Below are 17,317 nucleotides of genomic sequence, written 5' to 3'. Positions count from 1 at the left end.
GTTCAACATTAAAACACACAGTTCAAGGAGCTTTGTCAAATATTTAGATGAAACGTTGAATCCAGGCGTCAGAGTGAGTAAATAAAGCTCCGAGTTCGGATAAATGGGAGGTTCTGTTTGGGCTCCGTGATGAAATTCCACCTGTTTGTTCAGCTCATTGACTATTAATGGTCTGAGATGGAAAGTTGATGGAAATTAGGTGAAGCGAAGATTTTTCCAGACTCAATGAGAAACAAAGTATATTGCACTGGTGACTTAAACGGCTCCAACAAGTGAATATATGAATAAATGATGCCTTATTCTTCCATAATACATACAGTACAGTAAATATTTGTAACAGTAATCGCACAAAGATGCATAGAAAATGTTTCCACCATCGAGTATTTTGAGTTTTTTTTAAAACAGCTCGGACTCCATAATGAACATGATAAATTATTTATTCACTATATTGGAGTTTAAGATTTCTACTCCAAAAATATCCCAGACATTGAACGTTAAAGCTAGATAGCACAGTATATCCCGCATCCACATCCAAAGAAACGCTGTTTTAAAATGTTGAATTTAAGTAAAACGTCTTGAAAGCAAACCTTTTTCACACTCAGAGAAATTCTGTACCTGCTCTCCTTCGGTGAACACCCTGTTCCCAAAGCTCCAGGAGATGACGGGCGTCGGGTCGCCGGAGGCCTCGCAGGTCAAGGTGACTTCTTCGTCGAACTCTGAGGCGGTTTGGTTTTTCCAGTAGGTAATCTTGGGTTGAACTGGAGACACAGAGCACAACCTGTTCAAGACACTGATCAGAATTCACCCTGATAGCAACCACTTACAAAAAGTTATTGGCCTTAAAACCTCTCCCAAAAATAGCTTTAAAGGCTCTCTGAAAACTTGAGTTGACTGATGGCTGCGTCATGCTTTTATCATCAAGATCAGTCTCAGTGACTCAGGGAAGAGGAAACTTTTTTCTTTGTGATTCATAACTAACACAACACTAATAATGATTTCCATTCTCCGTGATCACGATTCAAATTATTTACGCGAAAAGCTGAAACAGCTAATTAACATTCCACTGTTTTTGTAGATGGTGAACAAACGGGCTTTATTAGCGTCGTAGAATCAAAACCCCATTGACCGAGAACACAACCACAAGCTCCCCATTACATAACTTCCCCACGAAGAGAGCGGTGTATCTTTGAAAGTCCTGAGGGGGGGAATTAATTAGTTTTCAATAGGACACACTGTGCGCTTCACGCTGTGTACCCTCACACACAAGCTCTAAAACCTGTAGGAGCAGACCGCAAACGTCAATAAGTAAAGCAGAAAAGACCAGACAGAGTTTTTTTTTTTCTTTTTTTCTTAAGGGATCAGGTGCGAATGGAGTTATTCTCTTACCGAACACGTTCAGACTGACTTCTTCGGTTTTCTCTCCCGCCTTGTTCTTGGCGATGCAAGTGTAATCTCCTTCATCCACTTTCTTGACGTCTTTTATTACCAATTCTGAGCCATCCTCGTTCAGGCTGTACTTATCACCCGTTTCAAGGACAACGTTGTTACTGTAGCAGAGGCGGGGGGAAAAAAAAGAAGGAGGAAGAGAAGACAAGGGTTCATATCACAAGTGTTTGCTTACACAACTTGAGGGGCCTGCAAATAAGTTTCTTAACCCGGTGACAATGAACTGCATGTGAAGTTTTATCTCATGAAGCAGGGAGCTGGAACATGAGGCCAAAACATTATGTGGAAAGCAGTAAACAAGAAAAAAAAAATAGAACCTTACTGTCAAATATATGCAGGTAAGGTATTTTAAAAGTTGGGAAACAACTTTAAAACTGTTTTAATGCAAACCTTTTAAAAGGAAAAAGACTTGTTGAATGCTGTGGAGTCTGACCTGAGTCTGACGAGCAATTCTTATGATTTACATCATCTGATGGACATACAGTAGTAAGAACTGAGATAGGACAGGAGAGGAGCTTCCTTAAAACAACAGAAAGTTACAGATGATCCAGAAAACTGCTGCTTGATTCCTCACAAACGGCAGGGAAGTTAATCAAATCAGATCAGCTCTCGTATCTCTGCACAGCAAAGTGACTGCTGAGAACTACTGCTGGCCCACACAGCTCTGATTTAACTCCACCCAGGTGACGAGTCTGATGTTCTGCAACCTCCTTCGAGGTACTTTCACCACCCGTCACTGGAGCTGAAGCAGGCGTGAAGACATTTCTATATTCTGTTGGGTTTCAGGAAAACAATTAAATATGAACCTAATGTGCTCCAGTCAGCTTTATCCTTGTTAACCAGTGTTAATCAAAAGCACTATACAAATAAATTTCACTTAAACTGCCTTCCCAGTCAGTATCATTGCTCTCATTTTTATTGCTGGGTTTTTACAGCAGTTCTTCACCGCACTGTGTGATAAATGCGATTCCTAGAAACTCACTGGAACACAAAGTACTGTACTGCTGCTCCAGGAGATGATCTTGTGCACTGTAAAACCTGCTGCTTTGTTTTCAGAGCAACATTTCCAGCATTGCCACAGCTTTTGTTTGCTGCTGCTGTCCTTTAGCCCCTACGTCTGTGTTTTGAGAAGGTCACGCGCCGACTGGATGATGAAGCATGTTTTTTCCTTTTTCGCTTTGAGAAAGCGCGCCTTTGCTCTTGAGAACCGGGCTTTCACTAGAGGTTACACTCTTGTTTGTAAAGAATTAAGTGTTTGTATGCGGAGTGTGGAAGCGATCCTGGAGCGTTTTGCGAGCCGACATTGAATGACAGCCCCTGTCAGCAGCACTAGGAAACCAGAACAAATAGAGCTTTACCTCTATGGGTTTTTTCTTCGCCACTTCACCCATCTGTCCTCACAGCTCCCTCAATGTCTGTCTTAACCTTCATCTGGCCAGGAACTGCGTCTTCCTCAGCTTTAGCACCCAAATCACACACACCAGCTTTGCTGCATGGAAGACAGCTGCAAGCAGGATCCCGGTTCAATACTCCTATTTACTCACATATCTGCAAAAAAATGCTTTATTTAAAGGTTCCTCTCCGCAGAAGCAGGGCGCCGCTGCGCGACAGCGATGAATGATGCAACGCGAGTATGAAAGTACATTGAGCAAACAGCTGCGTGAGGAGAAGGGAATGCGCACTGCGAGTTTTCAGGAATCGGCATCGATCACGAGCCACAGATTTAGATACGAAACAAAAGAAAGGCTTTTTATCTGTACGTTGGAGATCATCTGAACAGCCTTTAATTCATGTGTCATCTGGGGATGTGGAGGTTTGTTCACCATCAAACCGTGATGATGCTTTATCTGAATGCAAAGTTCATTTTAAAAACCACTGCATGCTTCTCATTATTAGCGCTTGCCGACTCTGATTCCAGCAGTTTAAAGTGGTGGGTGTATCGTGCCTGAAGGCCACAATGTCACTTGCTTATTATTTTCGGAAGGAAGGTTTGCTTCCACTCTGATTTTCCTGGAAACAAAGAAGAAGTTGAGTTCCATTATGTAATTGCGACTGCTTTTGTTTCCACTTCAGTAATTCTAACCTTGATGCCTGACAAGTGTCTTTCTCGCAGCGACGTAAACACGAGCTGGTGTTTCTCAGAAACAGTGGTTGGAGTTGAAGTGACACTAATAAAGACCTTCAAAGCACTGTGGTGAGGATACCAGGGAGATGTGGATGAATCACTAAAAATACGACATTTTGACAGAGTTAATTATAACAGTAGGTGATGTTATCGCACCAATCAATTAGAAAATGCAAATAAAACCTCTTTGCGAAAGGCAGAGGCAAAAGAAGTGGAGGGAAAACAGTTTTCAACGCTATTTTACGTCTTTCTGTGTGATCTTGTCCTTTCCAGCTTTTATTTACAAGTTGTGAAAATTATTTCAATCAAAACAAACCGCTGCAGCGTTTTGCCTTGTTAACCCAAAGGAAAAAAAAAAAAAAGAAAAAAAGAAGAAGATAACATTCCCCAGCTGATGATTGGAATTTTTATTTGATTAGAGGATTTTAATGCCTTTGATTGGCAGATCCATTAGTGGATTCAGTGTCAGTACAGTTATATCCGCCCCCACACAAGTTGTTTCCCTCATGTTCCTGTTTTTGAAGCGCCTCAAGTGAACCAACACCAAGCGGTATGTAAATCAGATCCTAAATACGCCAGTGTCTCATCAGACACAGTCATCACTGGGAAATTGAATGTTTTTTGCTGGATTAAGAGCCGCACAAATCAAATTTTGACAGAATAAAATCCAGAAAACACAAATACGATGATCACGTTATTGCAGCATGGAACAGCTTATTGCCCTAAAATGAATATATTGGTCACATTTTAATCATTTAATTTGAAAATCTATTTTTTTTTTCAATTTGTTAAACTCATTGCCAGGTTTGTAATACATATCTCCTTTGATAAAAATAGCTTTTTGTGCTTTATCATCTGAACGTGCATGCAGGTGGTGCCTGCTCTATAAAACCACTTTACACAGTCAGATGCCTGCAGAGTTGAAGCCTTGTCTAAAAAAAAAAAAAAAAAAAAAAAAAAAAAAATACAGCTTTTTGCACTTGTTTCAGCGATGCAAATAAAAATAGCTGTGAATCTCATCAATTCTACCACGCAACAATTTCCTCGCCATGCTCACGCAAATTCATTAGCATTCCCTATTAACAAACGCTTTACGTCACGGAGTCCTGCAAATGCGCGCTGCGTGTGCACTAATTTCAAAGGGTTTCGAAGTACTTTAAAGATGCAGCGCGGAAACGAAGTCTGTGAGACAGACGCAGCACCACCAACAAGCTAGAAAGGTAGAATCCTTTCATCTCGGCCTGATCAGAAGGCTCGTATTATTAGCAGGCACAAAAGCTGCAGGCCCCAGCGGAGCACTAAATCCGAAACATGCAATTTGCACTTGCTGTTCGTGATGAAGTGCCCTTTCACAGGGATCGCTTGGAACCCAATTTGATTTGCATTTTCTTTTCAAATGAGACAATATGAAACAGCATACATATCTTGCTGGGCCATATGTGTTGCAATAATTCTTTCCCAAAACAAGATGATACAGATTTACTTTTGAATGAAGGACGAACTGTAAAAAATGTCTCAACAGCTTTCGGTTTCTGCATTAATTCCACAGCTTTGCTAACATGATGTCTTTTTGTGTCCGATTATCTCATTCATATCAACACTGCTGGTTTAACTCTTACCGCAGATTTATTTCAGTGAGTCTTATTTGAATCAACAAATGTAATGTTCAGCTTCTAGTGGTTTATTTTTCACCCTCTCTCTCTCTTTCAGAGTGTTGCTTGTGTTTTAAAAGATATTTCTGCCGAAATATTATCCTTGAATATATAAAAAAATATATCCTTAAAAATATATCCTTATTCCTTTCGGCAAAGACACAGTGCTGAGTATTTATCTTAAAAGCACTGAATACTGAAAACTGTAAAGTTTTACTGCAGAAATTGTGGCAAACATGGTGCAATTTAAAAATAAAGTTGCCAAACTCTTAGTAAGTAGAAGTTCAGTGGACTTTGAATGTAAAAATCAGTGCGTGTGACGTCTGAATCCAGGTCCTGGAAATATTGAACTAGTGGAGAAGGTTTTGGAACCAGACCAATCCCATAATGCTTTGCACTATAACTCTAGCCACTGTGACCTATATCAATGATAAAGTGTTTTTACAATTCAGAATCATCTTTCCAGCTTTTCAGTTACTTTTTGAAGATGTTGAAGGGACTATTGGTCCCCGATATTGACCAGTTGTGTCTTGTCACTGTGTACGTGAAGCATCAGTGAGTTAAGACAAGCAGAAAGCCCCAAAATGGGAAGTAATCAGATGTTTCACTTACAGGGACTCTGATCTGATCAGATCAGAAACCAGGTTACGCCACCTCCTCCGGTCAGATCGGACAGGCCCGGTCTAATTCGATTAAAGTGTTTACGCAACCTGATCTTATTCAGATGATCCACATAAGCGCAGCTGATGTCGGAGGAAGTCAGGGTCCTCTAATCAGTTGATTCGACGATCGAACCCTTCCTCGAGGCTGCGGCCGTCTCCGGTCTCTACCTGACTGTGTTATTTCCTTGATGTATCACGTTGAGGATTGTTATTATGTCCAGCAGTTGGAGAACAGGACAGCAACAGCCTGATGACTTCCCCTGAAAAACCTTTCCACCCTATTACAGCAGAGCCCTCTGATCCATTTGTGATACGGGCCGCAGACCGCATCCTGTTACCAAAGGGCATCCGCACCCTTATAGGACTGTCACCAGTGAAACTTTCCTTCTTCCCGAGAGAAGATTAAAAAAAAAAATGAGGCCTCTTTTGTTTGGGAAAGTTTGTGCCTTGTTTAAGGGGTGTAGTGCAGTGACAGATGATGCCAATTTTGGCACCATAAAACCAGATTTTTGGTCGAATTTACTACTTACTCCCCATTTTCTTGCAGAAAATTGAGGCGAAAAAGCTTGTGCAGCCGTTTTTTTTTTTTAAGAATAAATAAAACCGGCAAAAAAACCTCTGTATTTTCATAACTCCAAAAGCACTATTATGTTGTAGATATTACTAGCAGTGGGTGTGATTTTCATCTTATCAGGTTTGTGTGAACTGCTTGGCAGAACAGTATTGTTCAGATCTCCTGTAATTCTTGATTTGTCAGTAACTTTTAGCTTCAGCTTTGATCTTCAGACTTACTGCGCCCAGGTGACGGTGGGCTCGGGGAAGCCGTCTGCGTCACAAGCCAGCAGAGCGCTGCTGCCGATGTCCGCCGTGGCGTTCACGTCGGCCTGCCTGGCACGGATGGTGGGAAGCACTGAAACAGAAACGTGGCAGAACGTTACGAAGCAGCTCATTCATCAAACGCTTCCTGTTGACATTTTTTCCATCCAGGTTTACCAGTGTTCCTCTTTTACTCTCTGCATGGCAGCTCCATCCCTCCGTACATACATACAAAACCATCTCGGCCCGTCTCGCTGTCGCGCCACGCCGTCCAGCAGGGGCCGTCCCTTTAAAGTACTCATTCTCATTCCTCTCCATTCTGCCGGCTGGCAGTGAGAAACTCAACATCCTCGGCTCTGCCACCTCCAGTTCAGCCTCCTCTCTGCTGGTGAGTGCAGAGCACAGCCGGTCTCGCCACCACCCTGCAGACTTCCCCCTTCAATCACGGATCACTCCTCTGAACTTCTCTCTCACTCCTTCCATGACTTTGGACGGGTGACCCACAGTACTTAAAATCCGATCTCTTTGCTGCCTCGGCGTCGCCACCGTTTCACCGTCCTTTTTCCTATTCATACACTGTACCCTCACTGCACATCACTCTTTTTTAAAGATTTTTATTTACACATCAGACTGAAACTGAAACAACTTTCTTTACTGAACCAGAAAAAGTGGTGAGTATAACAGAGGGATCATCTTTTTTGGGGCTTTAGAATTAATTGAAAGTTAAGAGAATGAGCTACCTTTGCTTGTTCTACAGATTTGATTTTTCTTTCCCCTGGGAACAGCCTCCTACTGCACCCAAATACAAGAAATAAAAACAGATTGAGGCTTTGTGAAGCTAAAAATTACTAATATACTCAACATTTGAATGTATATTGTCGGTTATGACAGAAGTACCAACAAACAATTACAACCCATTCTGAGAAAAATGGATGTGTATATAACAAACTTTTATAAACTTTCTCTCCTGCACTTGATTCATATATCGTACTCCAGATGAATGCAGTCCAGGAGCGAGTTTCGCCCGATGAACCATATTTAAGTTGCTCTGGGGGTCAAACTTACTGTGACCTACAACGCGAAGCCAAAACAAGCCTTTGTCGAGCAGCAGGTCGGCCGGCGCGCCGGCGACAGAGACGCAGTGCTCACCATTAACGATGACCTTCATCATCCTGAAGTCGATTTCTCCCCTGGCCATGACACGAGCCTCGCAGTTGTACATGCCCTCATCGGTCTTCTTGATGCCGCGGATCTGCAGGTGGCCGTTAGACATGATCCTGAATCGCACTGAAACAAGGGAAAAAGACAAAACAGAGCATTAAGTTCATTCTTAAAACATAACAAACCAAATCAGTATCAGGATGCCTAATCAGTGCTTTTTTTTTTTTGTTGTTGTTTTTTTGAAAAAGAAGTGTCTCAAAATGAATTATCTCAAATAATTATACACAACAATTTGATATCATCCAAGAAAATTAGGTTCAATGATTTGGCAGAATTCTTTTTTGAAGATACAAAAGCTCAAGCTTAAAGATCAGAAAACAGAATTGATCAGGAGAGGATTTTGAACTTTGAAGCTTCAGTCCCAATTATTCAAGACACAGAGTTACAAGACTTTTTAAGTGCTTTCCACATGATGTAAAGCCTGAAAATCCTAAATCGACAAGCATACATTAAAAAGTTTGCTGTTCTAAGATAAATTTAAAGTCACTTCCTGCGCATTTCTGGCAAAAGACCTCCAGCTTCTATTAAAATCCAGCCTTTTTTCAGATGAGAGTGCCCCGTGACAAAGAGCTGAGTCATTTGTTTATTCTTCAGATGCCCCAATTCAAGCAGCTAATGCACCTTTCTGAAATATGTGACTGGCGCGAGTGTACTCTAAATGCCACCAGATTAAATATCGTGGCTATTTACCGGGAACTCATTACGCATAGGTTGCCGGGGACAAGTTGACTCATCCTTTAAGGATTGTCGCTCCTCGGCAGGCCAGCGCCACGAGTGTAATTTCCAAGGTAAAAAGTTGATATGAGGCTTCACTTTCCCCACCTGCCTGATAGAGAAGTGTGCTGTTTAAAGTCAGGAAACCCTGTGTGCTATGAAACCACTGATGCCTGTAATTATGTGCTGAGAGGGATGTTGGCAGGGGATATTGAACATTTTCCTCCCATCACTTTCAAGATTTATGCAATTTATTGTACTAACAATTCCACCTCAATACTTATTGTGTGAGCCTAAAGGTAAACTTGGGGTTTTCAAACAACATTTCTGGATGGTTTTTCTATTTCACTTGTATTCTATTACCTCTCAAAGGGAAACGGCATCGTAACAACTCATCTGCAAATGCTCACACATGGAACGACATGCTTTTCTTTTTCTTTTTTGTGGTAAAGGATAAACCGCTAGATATTGGAATTTCTCAGAAAATCAACAAGTCAAAACCTTCTCTGCAGAAAGGGTTGAGATTTTGAGAGTAAACTCTTAAATTAGGTCACATGGACAAATGTCACAACATCCAAGAGCGTAACAAGCAGTAAACGGCTGCTTCGGCCGCAGCTCACAGGAGTTACATAAGCACTTTTCAGTTTTCAGAGCGACGCGGTCGCAATTAGTGGTTTTTTCCAGTGAAAAACACATTCCTTGACGGGAGTCCAAGAATCAGGGCGAGCTTAGCGCAACGCTGTGGTGACTCGGCACTCTGCGGCGGCCGCCAGAGGAGGGGTGACTGCGAGGTTAAGCTAGGCAGAGTTCAAGTGTGAAGCAAAACCCAGTCTCTGGCTTCGTGTGCGCCTCCCACAGCAGATGGGGTTTTTTGGTTAAATTCTCCGAGGCCGGGTTGTTTTGGAGCACATTTCGCTAACGCTCTTCCAAAGAAAGTATCCATTGCCTGCATGAGTCTGCAGAATTATTCCGAAATAGTCCACAAAAAATATGCCTCCTCCATTGTTTTGTCCCTAATTGCCAGAAGAGGCCAAAAGCAGCAAAAAAATTACAATTTTGTTTGTCATAACGGGGCAGCTTGGTTTCAGCTTGAATTCCAATATTGACTGAGAGTTAGCGACAAATGTTTCAAAACATCCGCAGAAACTTCTCAATCTCCTCCTGCAGCGCCACGTACTCACACCGCCTTTATCCGTACGTTCGGCATACACTCCGCGCTCCTCAACAACAAAGCTAAATACCTTAGTTCTGTGTCATGCTTCGCAGCTCCAAAGCCTGTTTACTGGCAAAAAGCAGCAATTGTGTAGAACACAGGGATCAGCAATGGAGAAAGGGATTATAATGCAAGAGTGGTTTGAAGTTTCTATAGATCCTTTCATGTTGTTGTTTTTGTTTGTGTCTTTCTGCTGTGACTGTGACTCAGCACTTGAATCCATGGTAACGGCTGCAAATCGAAGCTAATTACAGGCGGCGTTGTCTGGAAAGGAGCAACAACCTTTTCAGAGAACCTCCTTTCAAGTCTTACGGTGGCGAAAACACTGATGAGACGGGGTTTGGCTGGAGTTTACCTCCATCACTGAGGATATATCAGTACGTAAACCTGGCAGCTTGGCCTGAAGAACAGAAGCCGTTCGCTGTTCTTGCCCCGGATGTGGACGTCTTCCTAGAGAAACTCTTTAATACTGCAAATGAGGAGAAGTCTTTCAAAATAAAGTGTTACAAAGATGCAAAATGGCCAGAAATTAAGTTCTTTATGGTCATGTCAGGCTATTAATTTATATGTTATTACTTGTGCATGCATGCAGAGACTGCGTGTGTGTTAATATTTGCACACACATGACTTATATGTGTGTATCAAATATAAACAAATTTAGAAACTGAAGTGAATTAAACTGAATTGGAAATTAAACATTGGTATGGACACATTATGAAGATGTTTGGACAGTGTCATTGGTGAAATGCTCGACTGCATAAATAAGCTGGGGGACAAAAAAAGCATGTTTTATTAAACGAGAAGCTGTTTAGGTTCGGATCCAGACCCGTCTGTGTGGAGATCGTCTGTGCCCGCTTCGATTTTCCGAGCGCTTCTTCCCACGGTGGAAATACATGGTTGTTAGGTTAATTGGTGTCTCTAAATTGGCCACAGGTATGAGTGTGAGTGTGTGTGATTGTCTGTCTCTCTGTGTTAGCACTGTGATGGAGCGGCGAGCTGTCCAGCATGTACGCTGCCTTTCACCACATGTCAGCTGAGAGCGACTCCAGCCCCCCCGAGACTCTGCCCTGGGTAAATTGGGTAAAAAAGATGGATGGGTGTTGGGAACAGCACGTTATTTTATGTCTGCATTTGTTTGCGGTTCATCATGGTATCAGTAGGTGTAAATATAGTTTCATTCCACTATAGCAGGAGAGACATGTGACGTTGTAGGCCGAGAAGTGTGAAATTGTGGGCCTGGAGGGCCACAGCTCTGCGGGTTTCCAAAGTCTCCCTGCTCCAACACACCTGAATGTAATGAATGTGTCATCTCCCCGCTCGGCAGAACGCCTGATGACGAGCTGTGCATTACAATGAGGTGTGTGGGAGCAGAGAGACATCAGAAACATGGAGGACCGTGGCCCTCCGGGACCAGGATTCAGCAGCTCTGCAGCCGGCCGTCATGTGTAAATCACACGTGCATTCATACACTAAGACTCTATTATATCTCTGTCATCATTAATAAGAAGGACCGGACAAGAGCAGCAGATCATGTCTTCATTATCATGCAACTCCAGTTTGTTTGTTTATCTTTTCTTTTTTAATGCTGTGCAGCACTCAGTAACCTTTAAAGAAATCCTTGAAAAGTCAGACTTGTTCTAATTTCCCTTTTTCATGGCTTTTGCTTAACCGTCAATCTTCATGTCTGAGTGTTAATTATCTGCAATATTTCTGTAATATTTCATCTTTTGGAAATACAAAAATGGAAAATCACATTAAGGCAGGTGAGAAGCTATTAACAGCTGACAAAATGATTGGGGATGACCAATTCTTAAATGTTCTTACATGTTTTTATGTTAAAGTTTAATTTTTTTTTTTTTGATGCATTAGACTATTTGCAAACTAGTTAAACACTATTCAGACCTTAGATGCACCACAACAGTCTGGTGATAAACAGGGTTTGGGAGTAACGGATTACATGTAACGGCGTCGCAAAATTAGGATACAAAAAAAAAAGTAACTGTAATCTGTTACAGTACATAAAAAACATGTAATCTCATTTCAGGTATGTGTGATAAAAACACAGATTACTGAGCGGGATTACTTTTGAAAATCAGACGGAATATACTAGAATTACAACAGACATCCGCGCCGTACACAGACATTGTGACAGTTTGCAGCACAAACATATATATATATATATATATCTTTATTGTTATGTTTACTGGTGAAATAATCTAAAAGTAATCTGGTACATCTGGTAAATCACTTTTTAACTGAAGTAATTAGAGTAAGTTACTGATTGCACTTTTTGACAAGTAACTTATAATTGCACCGAATTGCAATTTTAAAGTAACCCTCCCAATTCTGGTGATAAAGCAGACTTTACATTCAAGAGAAAAGTCTTCAGAAATGTGGCCATCTTGTTTTTAGGGTTCAGAAACAGAAGCATTGAGTCAGTCGCACATCAGAAGTAAGAAATGATGAGTTATTGATCTAACCAGGTGGATGAGAAGTCAGTATCAAGTGGTGAACATTAAGAAGTTTAAAACCTTTAAAATGTGGAATCTCAAATGCTTTGAGCTGCAACATCAGAGCGACCACAGCGAGGGCAGCAAAGACCTTCATGCAGATCCCTCCAAAAGCTAAATATGTTTTTATCAGTGCAATATAAACAGAACTGAGTTGAATGTTCATAAAAACAAGGTTTGAGCTGATGCATTTTTCCCTCTAATAAGGTTAAATTTATACCTGCACGAAAACTGCATTCTCCAGAGACAAACCTCTTCTGGCAATGCAAAATAAATGTTTATTATTATATGCCAATGACCACATCGCTATGTCACAGTCCGGCTTATGAGGTCCTGAACTACTCGGTGACTGACAGCTCCTGGCTTTGTTCAGAGACGATGAGCAGCAGGAGAAGGAGATGAGCAGCAGTGTGGCCAATTGATTGGAAAGCATGAGCTGGCAGCAGGGAGGTGAGGCGGAGCACGCTCAGAGAGGAGGTGGCACGGCGGGCCGGTAACGAAAGCGGCTCAATTTTTCTTTCTTTTTTTAATCAAAACGTGCTTACCGTCTTTCAGAGGTTCAATCTTGGCGCCCTTGTGCTTCCAAAAGATGGCGGGTGGCGGCGAACTGACGACGTCGCACACGATGTCGGCGTCATCGCCTTCGTTGAACTCCTGTGGGCTGGGAGCGCTCTCGAAGGTGATCTTTTCTGCAGCGGAAAACACGACACACGCATACATCACACTTAACCGATACTATAGTAATCCTCAATTAATGGATGTGATGACTTTGGCGGACATTTTTTTTTTCCTATTTTTCTGAGCAGTCTCTGCAAAACTTGTAAAAAAAAAAAGAAAAAAAAAGTTTTTATTTCGTCGACATGTTCCACATCTGATTGGCACATTTTAGTAGCCATTTATATGGATTTATGGACCAATTCTAACAGATATCTGAAGAGAGCTTGACCAAAAGATCATCTGCACATCTGTTTATGTACCAGATGTGGGGCAGAAGCTTTTCAACTGGATGATTTTATTAAAATCAAAGTATCTTTAAGTTCAGGATGAATCATCAGAGATTTGACAGTGTTTTATGAGAAGGGAAAAGGAGGACATCAGCTTAAAATAATCACTTTTTTGACAGTTATCTGGCAAAAAGAAATAAATCAAGCCAAAGACTGGAAGTGTTCAGTGGTTAAATACGAACTCAATTACACCTCGAGTGGACTAGTAAAATTATATCATAACACTCTGTAAATACTAGAGAGAGAGATACAATTAATTAAAAGTTCTGATTACATTTTTTTTTTTTAATTTGAGTGCAATTTTAACACTATGTCACTTTTAATGGTGTCTGCTTGTGATATAGTGAATATAGTGATTGAAAGACAAACTATGTCTTCCATTATATAATGTTTAAATCCTGGACTCTTCCTGGAGCCACGTTTCACCCCATGAGCCTTATGTTTGACAACCCTGCTAATGAAACAAAAGATAAAACTAGAGCAATATGCTTTAAATATGTCTTCTTTACTTTCCTACATAGATGTGTTAAAAGCGAAAGTCATTTGGATTCTCCTAAAAATAAAGTGTAAAACCACTTTTTCAGCCAAAATTATCAAAATGCAAAGGATCATCTACTGACATTATTCTGGTTCAGGGAAGAAAAAGGCGGTGAAAATAATCCAGGCATTAGTAATGTTCCCATTTGAACAGATTTGGCAGGACCATTTATCTCAAATTGAAATGTTATTTCAAGGAGACAGGGTAATATTTGGAAGAAGTGCTGTTCTTGTACTGTGCAGAGGGGGGTATGTTCTTTTCTGCGCCCGTCTCTGCAGTGCTTAATACTTATGATTTGCACATGAATGCTAATATTTCAAAAAAAATTATTAAATAAAGTTACTCTCTTTAAAATTAAAGGGTACGCGGAGAGAGCTCAGAGAGAGCTGCTTAAGATGGGTTCATATGGCTCACGTAATAACGCTCATTGGCAATCTAAAAAAAAATGAAAGACTTCTGCAACACTGAATCTCTGGAGGAGAATAAAACTTACGGAAGATCTTCACTTGGACGGTGGCTTGGGCCTCCTTGTTCCCGTTCTTCGCCACGCACTTGTAGATGCCTGCGCTGTCCACGTTGGCGTGGTAGATGGTGAGGGACGACGTGGTTTCATCGGTGCGGCTCACGAAGATGTCCGGCCTGTTGGGGAGGATCTTCTCGCCGCTGGGGGCGTACCAGTCGATGTCCTTCGCATCGCCCACCACTGGAACACAGGAAATGTGCAACGAGGTAAACAGGTTGTTTCATATCTGAATGGTGAGTTTGAATTTTCTTTCTTCTTATGTGGAAAAGTGCAAAACGAACCCAGGTTCAATTCCGAACAAGGATCTTACTGTGTGGAGTTTCCATGTTCTCCCTGAGCTGACATGGGATTTCTCTAGGTCCTTTGGTTTCCTCCTACTCATCAAAGATATTGTCCATCTATCCGTTCATAGAGTCACCAGTTAACCTCAAATACAGGATTTTAGACTGTGAGCGGAAACCAGAGTATACAGAGAAATGTCAGACACCCCTCAGGGAGAACATGCAATTTTCACGCAGAAGCTTCACACAGGATACATGGACTGCAGCCAGGAAAGATGCTGCTATGAGGTGACTATGCTAACCACAAAAACACACACAACTAACACGTCACAATTTTGTCCATGGACTCCATTCTTAGGCTGATTGTTTTACTGGAGCCCAGACAATCGTAAAAACCCATTAATGGATCGATATGTATCAATATACATGAAGCAATAATGCTAATAAGAATAATAGCAAGACAACACTGTGAACTCGTGAACAGTACAAGCAGGAATTCATACTTTATGTTCTTAAAAAAATCTGCTGTTTAATCATTTTCTATTAAAGAAACCAGGGACAAAAGCAAATATGAAAAAAAAAGAGTCAAACAAAATGGAATCAAACAGTGAATGAAAAATTCAAGAGGATTGACTGGGAACTTTATCGTCGACTTAAACCTCCCAGCTCTCCCAGTTAGATGTCTTTTGAAGATGAGTCTAAATATGTGCAGTAAAACATAAAACGAGCCGTGTAAATAATTCCTCTTTGCTCAGTAGGAGGATTCAGTAGGAGGCAACATTTACAAAGAGTTAAATCAAACAGAAGTATACATTTTTTATGAGGACTATGGCAAGCAGAGACCGTTTTGTTCCACTGAAAATATTATTCCAGCTATCTTCCTTTAAGGAACAAGAGAGGCTCAAACTGCATTTCAGCACTCTTTACGACAGAAGAATTTGAGTTCATGTTGAAGCTGAAACTCATTGTGGAGAATATAATGGAATCACTCAGTAATTTAAGAATGTCAAGGCTTCCCCGTCTAACGCTTGCAAACTTATTCAGCTTTGCTTTTATTGCTTTACTCTCATGGAGTTTCCTCAGCTAGCAACACAACACGTCGACGTGAGAGTGAGCGTGTCAGAAAACTATAAGAAACACAAATAAACCAGAAAAAAATCTTATGATGATAATGATGATGAAGATTACCCAAAATTTGGAACTTATTTTACCCCACTGCTACTGCGTTGATGAAGAAGTGGCTGAGGGCCGTCAACACCAGCCCCACAATGCTGAAGGTTTCCTGGGTGTGTGTTGAACACAGATCTCCACCCTGCTGCATGCTGGGCCGGCTGGCTGAGGGCCGCCGACACCAGGTTAATCACAAATGTGTGTAACATGGTAGGGGCAGAGCTGGACCCTGGTGGCCCCGGACAGGAGGTGTAGAAAGTCCATCCGGAGTAATCGCTTTCATGCCCTCCATGACGTCCTGGTCAACAGCAGGACCGCCTCCAGAGCTCCACAGGGGATCCTCCATTCCTGCCGCCATCGGACTCACAACTTTTCTCTCACAGTCAAACTTTCCACTCTGTGAATATTTTATTTACTAAATGTCAAACCAGTTTATTTGACCCACAGTATTAATATTTAACCTTAACTATGTGGGCAGCGCGGTCATGGGTCTCGCTCCGGCCCCCACAGCGCTGACCTGTCAGTAGTGGGACTCAAACCTATGAACCTCTCTTGCAAAGCAGTAGCAGTGAAGATATAAACAAATCAGTGATGCATAACAAACTCAGGGTGAACCGAAATCTACTGCATCAGTGAGACTTTTAGTTAAAAATCGGTCAAGTGTTTCACGCTTCGACTTTTAAAACACCTGGTTGAGCTTGAGTGGATTTAATGACCGGCTTTAAGACTTTTTTACTCAAGGGAGTGTTGGGCGACTGTGCCAAAAGAAGACGACTCTCCAAACATTTTACAAAACGAACCCAGCCAGTGCTGCAGGATGCGAGCTACACCTTTAATTTGTGCTTGAAGGTTGTAATTAAAAGCGATCTCAAAAGCAACATCACCGTTGAAAACCTGCAGGAGCTTCTGTAAACTACTCTATCATCACCTGTTCTCCATTCCTCCGCGAGACTGTTATGAAAACTAATTTACTGGAGAAAAGCCCCCCGCCCCCGTTCCTCGTCACTGATATGACTCACCGTCTCTCCTAAAGTAGCACAGCCTGTCCCAGCTACAGCTGCATCTTATTTCTGGCTTCATGACAACCAAGCATTTTTTTTTTTTTAAATAAAACAAATATATAAATGCTCTTTACGTCATACTGCAACAATGGAAACAAAATATCTACTCATCCATAACTTTTTCTTCGACACTGGCAAGACGCACACATTCCTGACAGAGCTTTTGAAATTCTTGACACAACCCCGACTGTTGTTATTCTTCCTGCATTTTCCCATTAAGAACTGCAATGGTGGATCATCTCCTTCCTCCACTCTCTTCCCCCTGCATCTTCTTTTCTCACTACATCCAAGAACCTTCTCCCTCACCTTCCTCTTCTCCATCCTCACCATCTTTTTTTGTTGTTGTATTTTTTAGTGAAATTTAGTAAGATTTTGTAATGA

General features: G+C 41.5%; 1 protein-coding gene across 19 annotated transcripts in view; it reads right to left on the bottom strand.

Moving 5' to 3' along the window:
- Nucleotides 1-17,317, bottom strand: part of ncam1a (neural cell adhesion molecule 1a) — a 260,268-nt gene that overhangs the window by 63,131 nt on the left and 179,820 nt on the right. For all 19 annotated transcript variants that reach the window (XM_030101185.1, XM_030101187.1, XM_030101191.1 and 16 more), the window contains exons 3-8: nucleotides 14,395-14,604; nucleotides 12,905-13,048; nucleotides 7,851-7,988; nucleotides 6,678-6,795; nucleotides 1,387-1,547; nucleotides 616-758 (exon numbers count right to left, since the gene is read on the bottom strand). In XM_030101185.1, coding sequence (XP_029957045.1) covers nucleotides 616-758; nucleotides 1,387-1,547; nucleotides 6,678-6,795; nucleotides 7,851-7,988; nucleotides 12,905-13,048; nucleotides 14,395-14,604 — 914 coding nt within the window. The remainder of the gene's footprint in view (nucleotides 1-615; nucleotides 759-1,386; nucleotides 1,548-6,677; nucleotides 6,796-7,850; nucleotides 7,989-12,904; nucleotides 13,049-14,394; nucleotides 14,605-17,317) is intronic.

Source organism: Salarias fasciatus, chromosome 10 (genome assembly GCF_902148845.1).
Source record: "Salarias fasciatus chromosome 10, fSalaFa1.1, whole genome shotgun sequence".
NCBI classification, from domain to species: domain Eukaryota; kingdom Metazoa; phylum Chordata; class Actinopteri; order Blenniiformes; family Blenniidae; genus Salarias; species Salarias fasciatus.
The sequence above is the reverse complement of the archived record's forward strand: the minus strand, read 5'-3'. Positions and strand labels throughout refer to the sequence as shown.